The 17,500-nt window shown below is 53.7% G+C and overlaps 1 protein-coding gene across 2 annotated transcripts in view; it reads right to left on the bottom strand.

The window, feature by feature from the left end:
* The window catches only part of LOC132834028 (basal cell adhesion molecule-like), a 110,936-nt gene that overhangs the window by 38,526 nt on the left and 54,910 nt on the right, over positions 1–17,500 (bottom strand). For both annotated transcript variants that reach the window (XM_060852749.1, XM_060852750.1), the window contains exons 2-4: positions 6,389–6,516; positions 5,069–5,285; positions 1,386–1,456 (exon numbers count right to left, since the gene is read on the bottom strand). In XM_060852749.1, coding sequence (XP_060708732.1) covers positions 1,386–1,456; positions 5,069–5,285; positions 6,389–6,516 — 416 coding nt within the window. The remainder of the gene's footprint in view (positions 1–1,385; positions 1,457–5,068; positions 5,286–6,388; positions 6,517–17,500) is intronic.

Genomic DNA, 17,500 nt, shown 5'->3' with positions numbered 1-17,500 from the left:
TCCAAGATGGCCGACACCTCATCCTGTGACGTCTCCTTTGTTTGGGAAGGTTCTTCCTGCATTGACCCTGACTTTGTCCCCTCAATATTAGAATTTTAGCAGCTTCGATGAGATCACCCCAACCCCGCACCCACACCCCAAATCTTCTAAACTCCAGCCAACATGATCCAAACCGATCCAATCACTCTCCATCCATCAGACCCGCTATCCCGGGAATCAGTCTGGGAAACCCTTCGCCACATTATCCATATCACCAGACCATTCTTCCTCAGATACAGCAGTGGCCTAGCACTGCTGCCCCCCAGCGCCATGTTACATCATCACATAGTGCCCAGGATTGGGTAGGTTACGGTGGATTGGCCATGGGAAATTGTCCCATAGTGTCCAGGGATGTGCAGGTTATGGTGGATTGGTCATGGGAAATTGTCCCATAGTGCCCAGGGATGTGCAGGTTAGTGTGGATTGGCCATGGGAAATTGTCCCATAGTGTCCAGGGATGTGCAGGTTATGGTGGATTGGTCATGGGAAATTGTCCCATAGTGCCCAGGGATGTGCAGGTTAGGGTGGATTGGCCATGGGAAATTGTCCCATAGTGGCCAGGGATGTGCAGGTTAGGGTGGATTGGCCATGGGAAATTGTCCCATAGTGCCCAGGGATGTGCAGGTTAGGGTGGATTGGCTATGGGAAATTGTCCCATAGTGCCCAGGGATGTATAGGTTAGGGTGGATTGGCCATGGGAAATTGTCCCATAGTGTCCAGGGATGTGCAGGTTAGGGTGGATTGGCCATGGGAAATTGTCCCATAGTGTCCAGGGATGTGCAGGTTAGGGTGGATTGGCCATGGGAAATTGTCCCATAGTGTCCAGGGATGTGCAGGTTAGGGTGGATTGGCCATGGGAAATTGTCCCATAGTGTCCAGGGATGTGCAGGTTAGGGTGGATTGGCCATGGGAAATTGTCCCATAGTGTCCAGGGATGTGCAGGTTAGGGTGGATTGGCCCGGGGTAAATGTAGAACTAGGTGGGAAGAATGGGTCAGGGTGGGTTTCTCTTTGGAGGGTCAGTGTGTACGTGTTGGGACGACGGGCCTCTTTCCACACTGAGGGGGCTCTATTCTGTGTGGACCCCCACCCCACAAACTGCACACACGCAATACACCAGGAGGGGTGGTCTCTCCAAGCCCCCCGTACAATTCCAGCAATAATCTCCACAATCTCGGAATGGCAAATGGGAAAGGCTGGACTGGTGTGCCATCATATGGATCAGTTTTCCCGTTTGAAAGTCCCCCCCACCTGTGTCCCCCGACTCCAACCTCCCTCCCGGCTTGGACCACCAGAACTCAAAAGCCGTTCCCGGATCCAGGAATCCCTCTCGGAAGACGCCCTTACCTCGGAGGGATGCTGCTCGTTCACCGACAGTGTGGCTGGGTTGGATTCAACTTCGGGCTCTTGCGGAGTATCTGCCGGGGACAAGTTTGTACGAGAGAGAGTTAGCGGAGAGTCGGGGGGTGTGTGGTGGGGAGAGGGAGGGACAGTGGCTCTCAGCATCTGAGGTCCTGAGATATCTCAGTCTACGGTTCGTTATCAGAGTGGTTCTGGGTGACAAAATGTCGTTTTGTCAGTTCCGAAACATGGATTCTCCTGCTCCTCGGATGCTGTCTGACCCAGCTGTGCCCTTCCAGCCCCTCATTCACAGCTGAATGTTTGAAACACAGTCAAAGGCTGTCCCTTCGGGGGAAGGATATGCCTGGAGCTAAGGATGAGAGTGAGACCTGCAGATATTGGGAGCGAGAGTCAATGGGGTTGGCACAACGAGGTTGACTGCAGATGCTGGAAACCAGATTCTGGGTCAGTGGCGCTGGAAGAGCACAGCAGTTCAGGCAGCATCCAAGGAGCAGCGAAATCGATGTTTCGGGCAAAAGCCCTTCATCAGGAATAAAGGCAGTGAGCCTGAAGCGTGGGGAGATAAGCTAGAGGGAGTGGGGGTGGGGAGAGAGTAGCATAGAGTACAGTGGGTGAGTGGGGGAGGGGATGAAGGTGATAGGTCAGGGAGGAGAGGGTGGAGTGGATAGGCGGAAAAGGAGCTAGGCAGGTAGGACAAGTCCGGACAAGTCATGGGGACAGTGCTGAGCTGGAAGTTTGAAACTAGGGTGAGGTGGGGGAAGGGGAAATGAGGAAACTGTTGAAGTCCACATTGATGCCCTGGGGTTGAAGTGTTCCGAGGCGGAAGATGAGGCGTTCTTCCTCCAGGCGTCTGGTGGTGAGGGAGCGGAGGTGAATGAGGCCCAGGACCTCCATGTCCTCGGCAGAGTGGGAGGGGGAGTTTAAATGTTGGGCCACAGGGCGGTGTGGTTGATTGGTGCGGGTGTCCCGGAGATGTTCCCTAAAGCGCTCTGCGAGGAGGCGTCCAGTCTCCCCAATGTAGAGGAGACCGCATCGGGAGCAACAGATACAATAAATGATATTGGTGGATGTGCAGGTAAAACTTTGATGGATGTGGAAGGCTCCTTTAGGGCCTTGGATAGAGGTGAGGGAGGAGGTGTGGGCGCAGGTTTTACAGTTCCTGCGATGGCAGGGGAAGGTGCCAGGATGGGAGGGTGGGTCGTAGGGGGGCGTGGACCTGACCAGGTAGTCACGGAGCGAACGGTCTTTGCAGAAGGCTGAAAGGGGTGAGGAGGGAAATATATCCCTGTGGTGGAGTCTTTTTGGAGGTGGCGGAAATGTTGGCGGATGATTTGGTTTATGCGAAGGTTGGTAGGGTGGAAGGTGAGCACCAGGGGCGTTCTGTCCTTGTTACGGTTGGAGGGGTGGGGTCTGAGGGCGGAGGTGCGGGATGTGGACGAGATGTGTTGGAGGGCATCTTTAACCACGTGGGAAGGGAAATTGCGGTCTCTAAAGAAGGAGGCCATCTGGTGTGTTCTGTGGTGGAACTGGTCCTCCTGGGAGCAGATACAGTGGAGGCGGAGGAATTGGGAATACGGGATGGCATTTTTGCAGGAGGTAGGGTGGGAAGAGGTGTAATCCAGGTAGCTGTGGGAGTCGGTGGGTTTGTAAAAAATGTCAGTGTCAGTTGGTCATCATTAGTGGAGATGGAGAGGTGCAGGAAGGGGAGGGAGGTGTCAGAGATGGTCCATCCAGGAAGGGCAGGGGGGGAGGCACAATGCCTCAGTGGTTAGCACTGCTGCCTCCCAGTGCCAGGGACCCGGGTTCGATCCCATCTTCGGACGACTGTCTGTGTGGAGTTTGCACATTCTCCCCGTGTCTGTGTGGAGTTTACACATTCTCCCCGTGTCTGTGTGGGTTTCCTCTGGGTGCTCTGGTTTCCTCCCACAGCCAAAGGTGTGCTGGTCAGGGTGGATTGACCATGGGAAATTGTCCCATAGTGCCCAGGGATGTGCAGGTTAGGGTGGATTGGCCATGGGAAATTGTCCCTTAGTGCCCAGGGATGTGCAGGTCAGGGTGGATTGGCCATGGGGAATTGTCCAATAGTGCCCAGGGATGTGCAGGTTAGGGTGGATTGGCCATGGGGAATTGTCCCATAGTGTCCAGGGATGTGTAGGTTCGGGTGGATGAGAATCCATTGGGATTGTATACTGTGGGAGTGGATAGGAAGGATTTTCAGCATCAGGCCTGTCTACCTGGAACAACGAACAATGCAGCCCTTGGTCCATACCCCTCCATTCCTTGTATTTACATGCGTTTATCTAAAAGCCCCTTAAATGCCCCTGCCTCCACCATCACCCCCCGGCCGCGTATTCCACACTCCTCCCCCTCTCTAGGTAAGACAACCTCCCTCTCACCATAAGACCATAAGACATAGGAGTGGACGTAAGGCCATTCGGCCCATCGAGTCCACTCCGCCATTCAGTCATGGCTGATGGGCATTTCAACTCCACTTACCCGCATTCTCCCCGTAGCCCTTAATTCCTTACTTTTTGAACTGGATCCATACTGTGTCGGAAATTTTTCTGGACACAATCAAGGATGCTTGCTACTTGATTCCCCGTACATTACCAGTCTATATTTTGGGAATTAAAGTTCCACATGACAGCATCCCCTTTGAACTTTGCCCTCTCACCTTAAATGCTTTCCCCTTGTGTTCGACGCTGGGAAAAAGGTTCTAACTGTCAAACCCTATCTCTGCATCTCACAATTTTGTAGGCTTCTATCAAGTCTCCCCTCACCCCCTGTCGCTCCAGGGAAAACAGCCTGAGTTTTTCCAGCTTCTCTTTATAGTTCATCCCCACCGGCAGCATCCTGATCAATTGGGGGTGAATGAAGAGAGGGTTGGTGTACATTGGTATCGTGTAGAGTAGGAGTGTATAGCAAGGGGTTGGATCCATTGGGATTGTACAGAGTGGGAGTGAATGGGAAGGAGTTAGATCCATTGGGATGGGATGGGAAGGGGTTAGATGCATTGGGATTGTGTAAATGGTGAGAGAATGGGAAGGGGTTGGTTGCATTGGGAGAGAATTGGAAGAAGTTGGATCTATTGGGACGGAATGGGAAGGAGTTGGATGCATTGGGAAGGGATTGGATTCATTGGGAGGAAATGGAAGAAATTGGATACATTGGGAGGAATTGGATGCATGGGGAGTGAATGGGATGGGGTTGTATCTGATGGAAGGGATTGGGAAGGAATTAGATGCATTGGGAGAGATGAGGAAAGGGCTGGATCCATTGGGAGGGAATGGGAAGTAGTTGGATGCATTGGGAGGGATTAGGAAGAGTGTGGATCCATTGGGAGGGAATGGGAGATGTTAGATCCATTGTGAGGGAATGAGAAAGAATTGGATCCAGTGGGAGGGATTGGGAAGGGGTTGGATGAATGGGAAGGGAATGGGAAGTGTTTGGATCTGTTGGGAGGGATTGGGAAGTAATTGGGTGCATTGAGAGGGATTAGGAAGGGGTTGGATGAATGGGAAGTGTTTGGATCTGTTGGGAAGGATTGGGAAGGGGTTGGATGCATTGGGAGGGAACGAGAAGGGGTTGGATTCGTTGGGAGGGATTGGAAAGGGGAGCTCAGTGCTGTGTCCCTGATACATGTGAAACTCTATCGAAGATACACTGACCGTAGACCTTGAGCTGGGTCTTCCCTTCCTGGCTCCCAGACGCTCCAGCAATGACCTGGCAGAAGAAGGGTCTCTCGTCCATCACCTCGACCTTGTTGATCAGAAGGCTGTAGTCACCATCCATGGACACTCGCTTGGCGTAGGGTGTATCAGGGTCAGTAACGCTGTTTGTCTCATCTTTGTAGGCGATTCTCTGCCGCTCTCTGTGTTTATTCACCTGGGCACAGGTAAGGGCAATGGGCAGGCCGTACAAAACAGAACTACGCAACCAAATGGACATCCGACAGAACTTGCATTTATATAGCGCCTGCCACTTCACAAAACACGCTCCGTTGCTTCGCCGCCAGCAACCGGATGACGAACCATCTTGATGCGACACTAACGGATCCCGAGACTGGGTCAAAGAGACAGGTGCCAAGGAGCACCTAAAAGGGGGAGAGGGGTAAAGGGGGTTGGGACGGTTTGGGGAAAAGGGTGGGATTCCGGTCACAGACACAGCCACCAACGGTGGAGCGACGGAAGTCCTGGGGATCCTCGAGAAGTTGGAAGAGGAGGGGAGCGGAGATCCCGGAGGAGGGGAGGGGGAACAGGGAGGGGGGAAGGGTGGTGGGTATCAGGAGGGAGGCAGTATGGGAGATGTGGAGGGGAGGGGATGTGGAGGGGGAGGGGTATGGAGAAGGGGGTAATGGGGTACTGTGGGGGAGGGGGATTGGGGATGGAAGGGAGGGGGTACAGGGGGCGGAGGAGGGGGAGGGGGTCGGGGAGATTTGTAACGTCCTGGGAGAGCTGCAGCCACTGGGTGGCATCAGTGCCAACGTGTGGGAACTGAGGCAGAGTGGGCGGAGTCGGGACTCCCGAGGGATAGCAGCGAACGGCCCTGCGGCCCTGATGGGCTGAGTGGCCCTCTCCATTCCCCTCTGTCCACGGTGAATCCGACACAAACCCTCATTCCGCATCCCCCCGCAGCCCCACTCTCGCATTCTCCCTCGCCCCCCCAACCCTGAGGGGAAAGGGAGGGGGGGGTGATTTCCTAGATATTTGCCCCCCGTGGGGGGAGGGGGCAGGGGGCTGGAGACCCAGGGGAGAGGCAGAAGGGGGTGTCCCCCTCGTTCCCCCCAACCCTTCCCAAGTGGGCGAGTGGAATCTGGAGGTCTGTCAGAGCGAGTTTCCCCCTCTCCACCCAGAAACCCGAACCCCGCGACCCCGTCATCTCTCCCCCAGACCCTCCTCGCCCACCCGCACACCCCCCCACCCAAACGCCACGCGACGGTCGCTCCCACATATCCCGCAATGCGCTCCCTTGGCCCTCGGAAGACTCACGATGAACCATTCCACCATGATCTCGGAGCTGGTCCCAGAGACGGTGTGGCTGCAGGGGATCCTGACGGGGTGGCCCACCTCAGCATCCACGTGTTTGGGCATAGACACCTCCACCGATCCCAGGGCACCTGCGAGAAGGTGGGGGGAGAGAGAAATCCAGAGGGTGGGCTTCAGAGAAGGAAAGCAGCAGGGTTCAGGGCCTGATCCAGACTCGCGACCTCACTCAGGCTTTCCCGGTGGGTCACCCCCACCCAAGGGACTCGATGCCCACCCACCCCCACCAATGTTTCCACTGTCACCATTTCATCCAACTCCCGCTAACACCCAACCCCTGTCCCCCAGACCCAATCACAGAGGGTGAACAAACAGGCCGGGTCTCTCTCTCTCTCTCACTCACACACACACACACACACACACACACAGGACTGGCCTCCAAAATCGAACATCCAACGCCAGTCCCTGATCCTAACCCTAACCCTAAACCTAAACCTCACTCTAACCCTAACCATAACCTGATCATAACCCTAACTCTAACCATGTTCCTGTTCCTAACTATAACCCTGAGCTTAACGCCATTTCAATCCCTAACCCAACCTGAACCATATCCCCATCTCTAACCCTAACCCGAACATAAATCCTAACCCTAACCCTAACCCTAACAGAGACCTTAACCCGCACCCTGCCCTAACTCTAAACCAACGCCAGAACCTGATCCATTACTAATTCTATTCCTTTCCCTAACCCTATCCCAATCTTAGCCCAAACGGCAACCCTAACCCCAGTCCGATCCCTAACCCTAGTCCTAACCCTGATCCCATTCCTATCCCTGACCCCATTCCTATCCCTAACCATGGCCCATGGTGGAATTTGAACTCAGTTGTGAAAACTCTTGTGTTAACAATGGACGATTACCGACAAAACCCCTGCTGGCCATCGGGGTAAACGCTGATCTGTATTACTCATGCATTGCAGGGATGGGAACTGCCAACCTAACCTGACCAGGCCTACATGTGACTCCAGACCCACAGCAATGTGGTTGAATCTTACCTTCCCCACCCAACCTTGACAATAAATTCTGGCCTAGACAGAGACATTCACACGCCGGGAATTGGTCATTTTAATATTCTCACCACTGCCCCATGATATTCATTGGTGTCACCATCACTGAGTCACCCACTATCAACATCCTGTGTGTGTGTGTGTGTGTGAGAGAGAGAGTATCTCTCGCTGAGATAGTGTGTGTATCACTGACAGAGTATGTGTGTCTCTTACTGAGGGAGAGAGAATGTGTGTGTGTGTGTCTCACTGAGATAGAGTGTGTGTGTGTGTATCACTGAGAGAGAGAGAGAATATGTGTGTATCTCACTGAGATAGTGTGTGTGTCTCACTGAGAGAGAATGTGTCTGTGTGTCTCACTGAGAGAGAGAGAGAGAGAGAATGTGTATCTCTCACTGAGATAGTGTGTGAGTGTGTATCACTGAGAGTGCGTGGGTCTCTTACTGAGAGAGAGAAAATGTGTGTGTGTGTCTCTCACTAAGATAGGGAATGTGTGAGTGTGTATCACAGAGTGCATGTGTGTCTCTCACTGAGAGAGATAGAGAATGTGTGTGTGTGTCTCTCTCTCACTGAGATAGAGAGTATGTGTGTGTGTATCACTGAGAGAGTGTGTGTGTCTCTCACTGAGATAGTGTGTGTGTCTCTCTCTCTCACTGAGGTAGAGAGTATGTGTGTGTGTATCACTGAGAGAGTATGTGTGTCTCTCACTGAGATAGTGTGTGTGTCTCTCTCTCTCTCACTGAGATAGAGAGTCTGTGTGTATCACTGAGAGAGTGTGTGTGTCTCACTGGGAGAGAGAGAGAATGTGTGTGTCTCACTGAGATAGTGTGTGTGCGCGTGTGTGTCTCACTGAGAGAGAATGTGTCTGTGTGTCTCTCACTGAATAGTGTGTGAGTGTGTATCACTGAGCATGCACGTGTGTCTCTCACTGAGAGAGAGTGAGAATGTGTGTGTGTCTCTCACTGAGATAGTGTCTGTGTCTCTCTCTCACTGAGATAGTGTGTGCAAATCTATCACTGAAAATGTGTGTGTTTCTCACTGAGAGAGAGAGAGAGAGAGAGAGAGTGTGTGTGTGTGTCTAACAAATTTATTGGAAATTTTTGGATAAACTTCAACCAGAGTGGATGTGTTGTACCTGGATTTCCAGAAAGTGTTTAATAATGTGCCTCACAATAAGTAAAGTTGTAGATACGAGCCGGTGGTGTTGAGGAAGTGTATTGGTGTGGAGAGAGAATCAACAGGAAACAGTAAGTGGAGATATACTGCTGGGATCGCAATGTTTACAAAATATATTAATGTCTTGGAGGAATAAAGTGAACTCGCTAAATTTGCACACAATATAAAAATACAAAGGCTGTTAGTGAGGGGGATATCAATAGTTTACAGAGAGATATTGCCCAGTGTGTGAGAGGAATAGTGACAGGGTACAGAGAGATATTGACCAGTTTGTGAGAGAGATACTGACAGTTTACAGAGTGATATTGACCAGTTTGTGACAGGGACACTGACAGGTTACAGAGTGGTATTGACCAGTGTGTGAGGGGGATACTGACAGGTTACAGAGTGATATTGACCAGTGTGTGAGGGGGATGCTGACAGGTTACAGAGAGATATTGACCAGTGTGTGAGGGGGATACTGACAGGTTACAGAGTGATATTGACCAGTTAGTGAGGGGGATACTGACAGGTTACAGAGAGATATTGACCAGTTAGTGACAGGGACACTGACAGGTTACAGAGTGATATTGACCAGTTAGTGAGGGGGATACTGACAGGTTACAGAGAGATATTGATCAGTTTGTGAGGGGGATACCTGTTTGCAAGTCTCAGCGTGTGTGTGTATGTGTGTCTCAGCGTGTCTGTGTGCCTCAGCACGTCTGTGTGTGTGTGTCTCAGCATGTCTGTGTCTCAGCATGTCTGTGTCTGTGTGTGTGTGTGTCTCAGCATGTCTGTGTGTGTGTGTGTATCTCTGCATGTCTGTGTGTCTCAGCATGTCTGTGTGTGTGTCTCAGCACGTCTGTGTGTGTGTGTGTCTCAGCATGTCTGTGTGTGTGTGTGTGTCTCCCTCACCATGTGTCTCTCTCTCTCACAGCTGTTAGCCTGTCTGACACTGCGTGTGTGTCACAGTCTGTCAGTCTCTGGGTGCACTTCGGGGATTGACAGAGAGAAAGCTTTACAAACATCACTCTGCGGAACGCTTTCCCTCCACCCTCCTCCCTTCCCACCTGCTCACTCCAGGATTTTCTGTCCCCTTTCCAAAACCAGTCCCGGAGCCCCTCTCTGCAGTTGTTCCGCAGTCTGGGATGAGAATGAGTGTGAAGTTATTCTGGGTATGGCGGTCAGGGAGAGGGGAAATGAGCTGGGACTGGGTTCTGTTGGATAACTGGCCTTACCTGGGTGTTTATAACCGAGAGAGGGATTTTACACGGGACACCTTAACTAACATTTAGTTTCATCAAAGGACTGGCCCGACCCAGGAGTCTCTGAAATAACAGACTCTAGTAGAAAATCCGTTCAGGAATTCAGGAGAACGTCCCCCTCCACAGGGAGTGGGGGGGAATAGGGACTCGCTCCCACAGGGAGTGGGGAGGATGGGGACTGACTCCCACAGGGAGTGGGGGGGAATGGGGACTCAGTCCCACAGGGAGTGGGGGGGAATGGGGACTCACTCCCACAGGGAGTGGGGGGGAATGGGGGACTGACTCCCACAGGGAGTGGGGGGGAATGGGGACTCACTCCCACAGGGAGTGGGGGGGAATGGGGGACTGACTCCCACAGGGAGTGGGGGGGGAATGGGGACTCGCTCCCACAGGGAGTGGGGGGGAATGGGGACTCGCTCCCACAGTGAGGCGGGGGTGAATGTGGGAGTGACTCCCACAGGGAGAGTATGGATCATATTTGGGACGTTATCAGTTGAAGATAGACCCTCACCACATTGCTTTTACTCGCTCATGGGGTGTGGGTGTTGATGGTTGGCCCAGCATTTACTGCCCCTGTCCCTAGTTGCCCCCCTTGAGAAGGTGGGGGTGAGCTGCCTCCTTGACCCGCTGCAGTCCATGTGCTGGAGGGTAGACCCACAATGTCCCTGAGGGAGGGAATCCCAGGATTCTGACCCAGGAAGGAACGGCCGATAGATTTCCAAGTCGGGATGGTGAGGGGCTCGGAGGGGAACTTGCAGGGGGGTGGGGTTCCCATGGACCTGCTGCCCCTTGTCCTTCCAGATGGAAGGGGCCGTGGGTTTGGAAGGTGCTGCCTGAGGGACTTTGGTGAGTTTCTGCAGTGGGTCTTGTAGCTGGTACAACACTGCTGTTACTGAGGGGGGGGGGGGGGGGGGGAGGGAGGGGATGGTACACACTGCTGTTACTGAGGGGGGGTGGGGGGAGGGAGGGGATGGTACACACTGCTGTTACTGAGGGGGGGGGGTGGGGGAGGGAGGGGATGGTACACACTGCTGTTACTGAGGGGGGGGTGGGGGGAGGGAGGGGATGGTACACACTGCTGTTACTGAGGGGGGGTGGGGGGAGGGAGGGGATGGTACACACTGCTGTTACTGAGGGGGGGGAGGGAGGAGGGAGGGGATGGTACACACTGCTGTTACTGAGGGGGGGGTGGGGGGAGGGAGGGGATGGTACACACTGCTGTTACTGAGGGGGGGTGGGGGGGAGGGAGGGAATGGTACACACTGCTGTTACTGAGGGGGGTGGGGGGAGGGAGGGGATGGTACACACTGCTGTTACTGAGGGGGGGTGGGGGGAGGGAGGGGATGGTACACACTGCTGTTACTGAGGGTGGGTGGGGGGAGGGAGGGGATGGTACACACTGCTGTTACTGAGGGTGGGGGTGGGGGGGGAGGGGATGGTACACACTGCTGTTACTGAGGGGGGGAGGGGGGGAGGGAGGGGACGGTACACACTGCTGTTACTGAGGGGGGGAGGGGGGGAGGGAGGGGACGGTACACACTGCTGTTACTGAGGGGGGGTGGGGGGAGGGAGGGGACGGTACACACTGCTGTTACTGAGGGGGGGTGGGGGGAGGGAGGGGATGGTACACACTGCTGTTACTGAGGGTGGGGGTGGGGGGGAGGGGATGGTACACACTGCTGTTACTGAGGGGGGAGGGAGGGGACGGTACACACTGCTGTTACTGAGGGGGGAGGGAGGGGACGGTACACACTGCTGTTACTGAGGGGGGGTGGGGGAGGGAGGGGACGGTACACACTGCTGTTACTGAGGGGGGGTGGGGGGAGGGAGGGGATGGTACACACTGCTGTTACTGAGTGGGGGTGGGGGGGTGGGGGAGGGAGGGGATGGTACACACTGCTGTTACTGAGGCGGGGTGGGGGGAGGGAGGGGATGGTACACACTGCTGTTACTGAGGGGGATGGGGGGAGGGGATGGTACACACTGCTGTTACTGAGGGGGGTGGGGGGGAGGGAGGGGATGGTACACACTGCTGTTACTGAGGGGGGGGAGGGGGGAGGGAGGGGATGGTACACACTGCTGTTACTGAGGGGGGTGGGGGGAGGGAGGGGATGGTACACACTGCTGTTATTGAGGGGGGGTGGGGGGAGTGAGGGGATGGTACATGCTGCTGTTACTGAGGGGGGTGGGGAGAGGGAGGGGATGGTACACACTGCTGTTACTGAGGGGGGTGGGGGGAGGGAGGGGATGGTACACACTGCTGTTACTGAGCGTCGGTGGGGGGGAGGGAGGGGATGTTTGTGGGTGTGGGGCCGGGGGCTGCTTTGTTCCTGGATGGTGTTGAGCTTCTCGAGTGTTGTTGGAGCTGCCCCCATCCAGGGGCAAGTGGGGAGTATTCCCTCCCCCTCCTGCCCTGGGCCTTGTCGATGATGGGACAGGTATTGCAGACGTTGGAATCTGCCTGAAAACACAGCAAGTCAGGCAGCATCCATGGAGAGAGAGAGAGAGACAGAGAAAGAGAGAGAGAGAGACAGAGAGAGTGAGAGAGAGAGAGAGAGAGAGACAGAGACAGAGACAGAGAGAGGGAGGGGAGAGAGAGAGAGAGATAGAGGGAGAGAGAGAGCTAACATGCTGAGTCTAGATATCTCTTGATCAGAGTGCACAGTGGGCAGGCTTTGGTGGGGGGAGTCAGGATGGGAGTTATTCGCTGCAGGATTTCCAGCCTCTGACTTGCTCTTGTAATCGCTGTGTGAACCCAGTTCAGTTTCTGGACAATGGTCACCCCAGGATGTTGACAGTGAAGGATTCAGTGATGGCAACACCATTGAACATCACGAGGCACATGTCCCTTATTGATGATGGTCATTGCCTGGCATCTGTGGGCCGTGGACGTTACTTTTCTGGAGTTAACTGGTGATTCGTCATCGACCGTGAGATGTTCCTGCAGCACCGTTTCCCCTCCCCCCACCACCACCACCACCACACACACACACACACACACACACACACACACACAAAACTTCCCGCATCCAAATATACTCAGAAAAGGCAGTGTGAGGCTGGTGATAAGCTGACTGCATGGAAGATTAGGGACAGTGAAGTGAAACCCGGAAATGACTCATCCTAAGAGTTTCCGCGGGATTCCTTCTTCGCAGAGATGGGGGTCAAGGCAGAGTGGGGGGGGGGGGGGATTGGGGGTTGGATTTTGACCAATCTATAACTGTCAGTGACGGGATAGGGGGTGGGCAGTGGGGGTGGAGAAAGGAAATCAGGGAGAAACCAGAGTGGAGTTGAGGATACAAGTCTCATGACCATATGGGCCGAGGAGTGGCAGATGGAGTTTAATTCAGATAAATGCGAGGTGCTGCATTTTGGGAAAGCAAATCTTTGCAAGACTTATACACTTAATGGTAAGGTCCTAGGGAGTGTTGCTGAACACAGAGACCTTGGAGTGCAGGTTCATAACTCCTTGAAAGTGGAGTCGCAGGTAGATAGGATAGTGAAGGCAGCGTTTGGTATGCTTTCCTTTATTGGTCAGAGTATTGAGTACAGGAGTTGGAAGGTCATGTTGCGGCTGTACAGGAAATTGGTTAGGCCACTGTAGGAATATTGCGTGCAATTCTGGTCTCCTTCCTATCGGAAAGATGTTGTGAAACTTGAAAGGGTTCAGAAAAGATTTACAGGGATGTTGCCAGCGTTGGAGGATCTGAGTTACAGGGAGAGGCTGAACAGGCTGGGGCTGTTTTCCCTGGAGCGTCGGAGGCTGAGGGGTGACCTTGTAGAGGTTTACAAAATCATGAGGGGTATGGATAGGGTAAATAGGCAAAGTCTTTTCCCTGGGGTCGGGGAGTCCAGAACTAGAGGGGCATAGGTTTAGGGTGAGAGGGGAAAGATATAAAAGGGATAAGGGGCAACTTTTTTGATTTAATTTGATTTATTATTGTCCTGTGTACCTAGGTACAGTGAAAAGTTTTGTTTTGTGTGCAATATACACCGTGTATGGAATGAGCTGCCAGAGGTAGTGGTGGGGCTGGTACAATGACAGTATTTAAGAGGCATCTGGATGGGTGTGTGAACAGGAAGGGTTTGGAGGGATATGGGCCGGGTGCTGGCTAATGGGACTGGGTCCGATTGGGAACAGGATTGGGGTGGATGAGATGGACCAAAGGGTCTATTTCCGTGCCGTACAGCCCCATGACTCTGAGGGCTCATCGAGGGTCTGTTGTAATCTGTATGTTCGTGACCACTACCCCCCCACCACCCCCACCACCGTGCGCGTTAAGATTCATGGCAGGATTCGTAACCCATTGTGTCAACAAACATTGATCAGAAAACGATCTGAAACAACCTGAAAATGTGGTAAACAATCCACTCCCTCTCGTTCTGTCATCTCTCTCTGTCTCTCTCTCTGTCTTTCTCTCTCTCTCTGTCTGTCTGTCTGTCTCTCTCTGTCTCTCTCTCTCCGTCTTTGTCTCTCTCTCTCCGTCTGTGTGTGTCTCTCTCTGTCTCTCTCTCTCGGTCTCTCTCTCTGTCTGTGTCTCTCTCTCTCTGTCTGTGTCTCTCTCTCTCTGCCTCTGTCTCTCTCTCTCTGCCTCTGTCTCTCTCTCTGCCTCTGTCTCTCTCTCTCTGTCTCTCTCTCTCGCTGTCTCTGTCTCTCTCTCGCTGTCTCTGTCTCTCTCTCTCTCTCTCTCTCTGTCTCTCTCTCTCTCTCTCTGTCTCTCTCTCTCTCTCTGTACTTGGATGGATGTGTAACAGAGCAGAATGACCTGGTTAATCCATTCCAAGGCAGCGTGTACCACTCCCTGCAGTTACACATGTTGCTGAGCTGGGGAGAACACTGCATTGTGTTGGGGGGGGGTGGGGGGAAATGCTGAGAGACTTCGGGGGTTGGGGGGTACTTTGACAAGTTGGCCAAACATGTAGATGAATCTCACCACGTTGCGAGAGGCGGGCTGACGCACTTTGTGGGGAAGGAACACAGAGAGACACAACGTGATGGTCCAGGCTTGAGGGGAGAATGGGTGAGCAGCATCTCCCAAGGGGGCCAGGCACGTTGGAACAGACACTAAGCCGACTTACAGCATCCTCGGGTTTATAGATAGAGACATGGAGTGTAAGAACTAGGATGCGATTCACGTATCTCGCCTAAACATCGGTTGGCCCACATTTGGAGGATTGTGTTCAGTTCCGGGGATTTTATTTCAGAAAGAATATTGAAGCCCCAGAGAGATTTCAAACGAGATTTATTCAGAGTGATTTACTGGGATTGAGGGATTCCAGGTGTAAGGAAAGATTAGAGGCATTGAGCTTGGAGCAGGGAAGATTAAGAGGTGATCTTCCTGAGGTCATAAGAGTCCTACAGCCCAGAGACAGCCCCTTCAGTCCAAACTGATCAAAATGTCCATCCGTGCTAATCCCTATTTCCCTGCATTTGGTCCATATCCTTCCCTATCCATGTATCTGTCCACATGCCTGTTAACCCCCCTCAACCCCTTCCACTGGCAGCTCATCCCATACCACCCTCTGGGTAAAAATGTTGCCCCCCAGGTTCCCTTTTATTCTTCTTCCATCTGACCTCAAACTGATGCCCTCCAGTCCTCAGTTCCCCAACCCTGGGGAAAAGACGGAGTGCGTTCACCCTGTCTGTGCCCCTCGTGATCTTCTACGCCTCTATAAAGTCACCCCTCAGTCTCCTACGCTCTAAGGAAAACACTCCTAGCTTGTCCAACCTCTCTCCCTATAACTCGGACCATTAAGTCCCGGCAACACCCTCGTAAATTTCCTCCTGCACTCTTTCCAGTTTAATACCATCCTTCCTGTGTCGCGTGGCGACCACACCTGAACCCAATACTCCCAGTGTGGCCTCACCAACGTCCTGCAACGTCTATACTCAATGCCCTGACTGATGAAGGCCAGTGTGTCAAAAACCTCCTTCACTGCCCTGTGTATCTGGGACTCCACTTCCAGAGAACCGTGCACCTGAGGCCCCTCAGTTCCACAGCACTCCTTAAGGAGGCTGAGACTGTGAACAATTCTGACAGGGGTACGCCTTCAGGTTCCACTGGTCCGTCAGTAACGTGGGAGGGGGTTATAATTTCAGGACTGTCAGCTGTTGAGTTGGCAGCGGGATGGGGGAGACATTTCTTTACTCACGAGAGTTGTCAGGGTTTGGAAATGTGCTGCTTGAGAGGCTGTGGGGGGGTGAGGGAGGCGGATTGTGGCAGAGAGTTCTAGAAGAGGACATGTATTGGGAAGTGATGAATTTACGAGGCTAAGGAGATAAGGTTGGAGAGCGGGAATAAAGCCAAAGTATTGAGTGTAGGAGTTGGGAGGACACATTGCGGACGTACGGGACATTGGTGAGGCCACCTTTGCAACACAGCGTTCAGTTGTGGTCTCCCTGCAACAGGAAGGGCACTGCTAAACTTAAAAGGACTTACAAAGGGCTAGTACAGGCACAAGGGGCAGAACGGCCTCGACTGTGCTGTAACGCGGGCATCGGGAGAAGTGGGTGGGTGCGACCGGGGTTTCGGCCACACTTAGCCTCTCAGCGGTAGCCCCCGCCCCAGCACGTCGCGGGAGGGTGGCTTATTCACCCGGTTCCCGTGACCCCCGTGAGAACCCCCTGCCTCCCCCCCTCACCTCCCGGCTCACCAATCCTGCCAAATTCCCCTCGCCAGGGCGGGCGAAGGGGAGGGGTGAGGCGTGACGGGGAGCTCTGCCCTGACGTCAACGCTGTTCAAAACATCTCCGCTCCACCACGGGGCAGGGGGTGGGGGGGGTGGGCTTGGGATCGGGGGGGGGGAACGGGGTGGAGGTAGTGTATCCAAGACGCCTGGAGCTCAGGGAAGCTTGTCAAAGCTTTAATTTGAGCTTCTTTGTGAAGAAAAGCACTGAGCAGAGTGTGATTTACACACAACCACATCAAAGGGTTTGCCATGAACAAGGTACATTCCTCCCCAACCAAACAGTCTGCAATTTTTCACTTTGTTCTTGAGAGGATATATAAAAATAACCCCAAAACACACACCCACCCACCTCGTCTGGTTTTGGGAAAGGAACACTTAAGTGATTGCGAGCAGGTCTCTCTCTTTCTCAGCACCCCAGCACCATCACTCACACCCCAGGTCCCCCTCTCTCCTGCGTTCTGTCTTTCCCAATTTCACTGCACTCAAATCAGAAATTAAACAGATCTAGGGGGGAGAATGGAATCGTGTGGGTGACAGGGCCAGCAGGTTCCACAGCCCAGCACACCAGCCAGGGCCTGTACCACGCTGGAATGTTCCCCTGTACTAGCTCGCTCCCCGTCTAGTCCCCCCACTCCAAGGTTCAGAGCCACCAGTCAATGGAGGACTTCCCATCTCCAACCTCTCATCATCCAGACAGCATTCCACAGCTCGGAAAGTCCTGCTGCCTTTTCCAAAAGCTACAGGAAGCAGGAAGGGCCCCACCCCAATTCGCCTCACTCTCACACCAACAGGAGAGTCACTCCCCCCCCCTCACTCACACACCAACAGGAGAGTCACTCCCCCCCCCCTCACTCACACACCAACAGGAGAGTCACTCCCCCCCCCCTCACTCACACACCAACAGGAGAGTCACTCCCCCCCCTCACTCACACACCAACAGGAGAGTC

This window comes from Hemiscyllium ocellatum, chromosome 38, assembly GCF_020745735.1.
Source record: "Hemiscyllium ocellatum isolate sHemOce1 chromosome 38, sHemOce1.pat.X.cur, whole genome shotgun sequence".
In the NCBI taxonomy this organism is placed as follows: domain Eukaryota; kingdom Metazoa; phylum Chordata; class Chondrichthyes; order Orectolobiformes; family Hemiscylliidae; genus Hemiscyllium; species Hemiscyllium ocellatum.
Note: the sequence above shows the minus strand (reverse complement) of the source record. Positions and strands in the feature narration are given on the sequence as shown.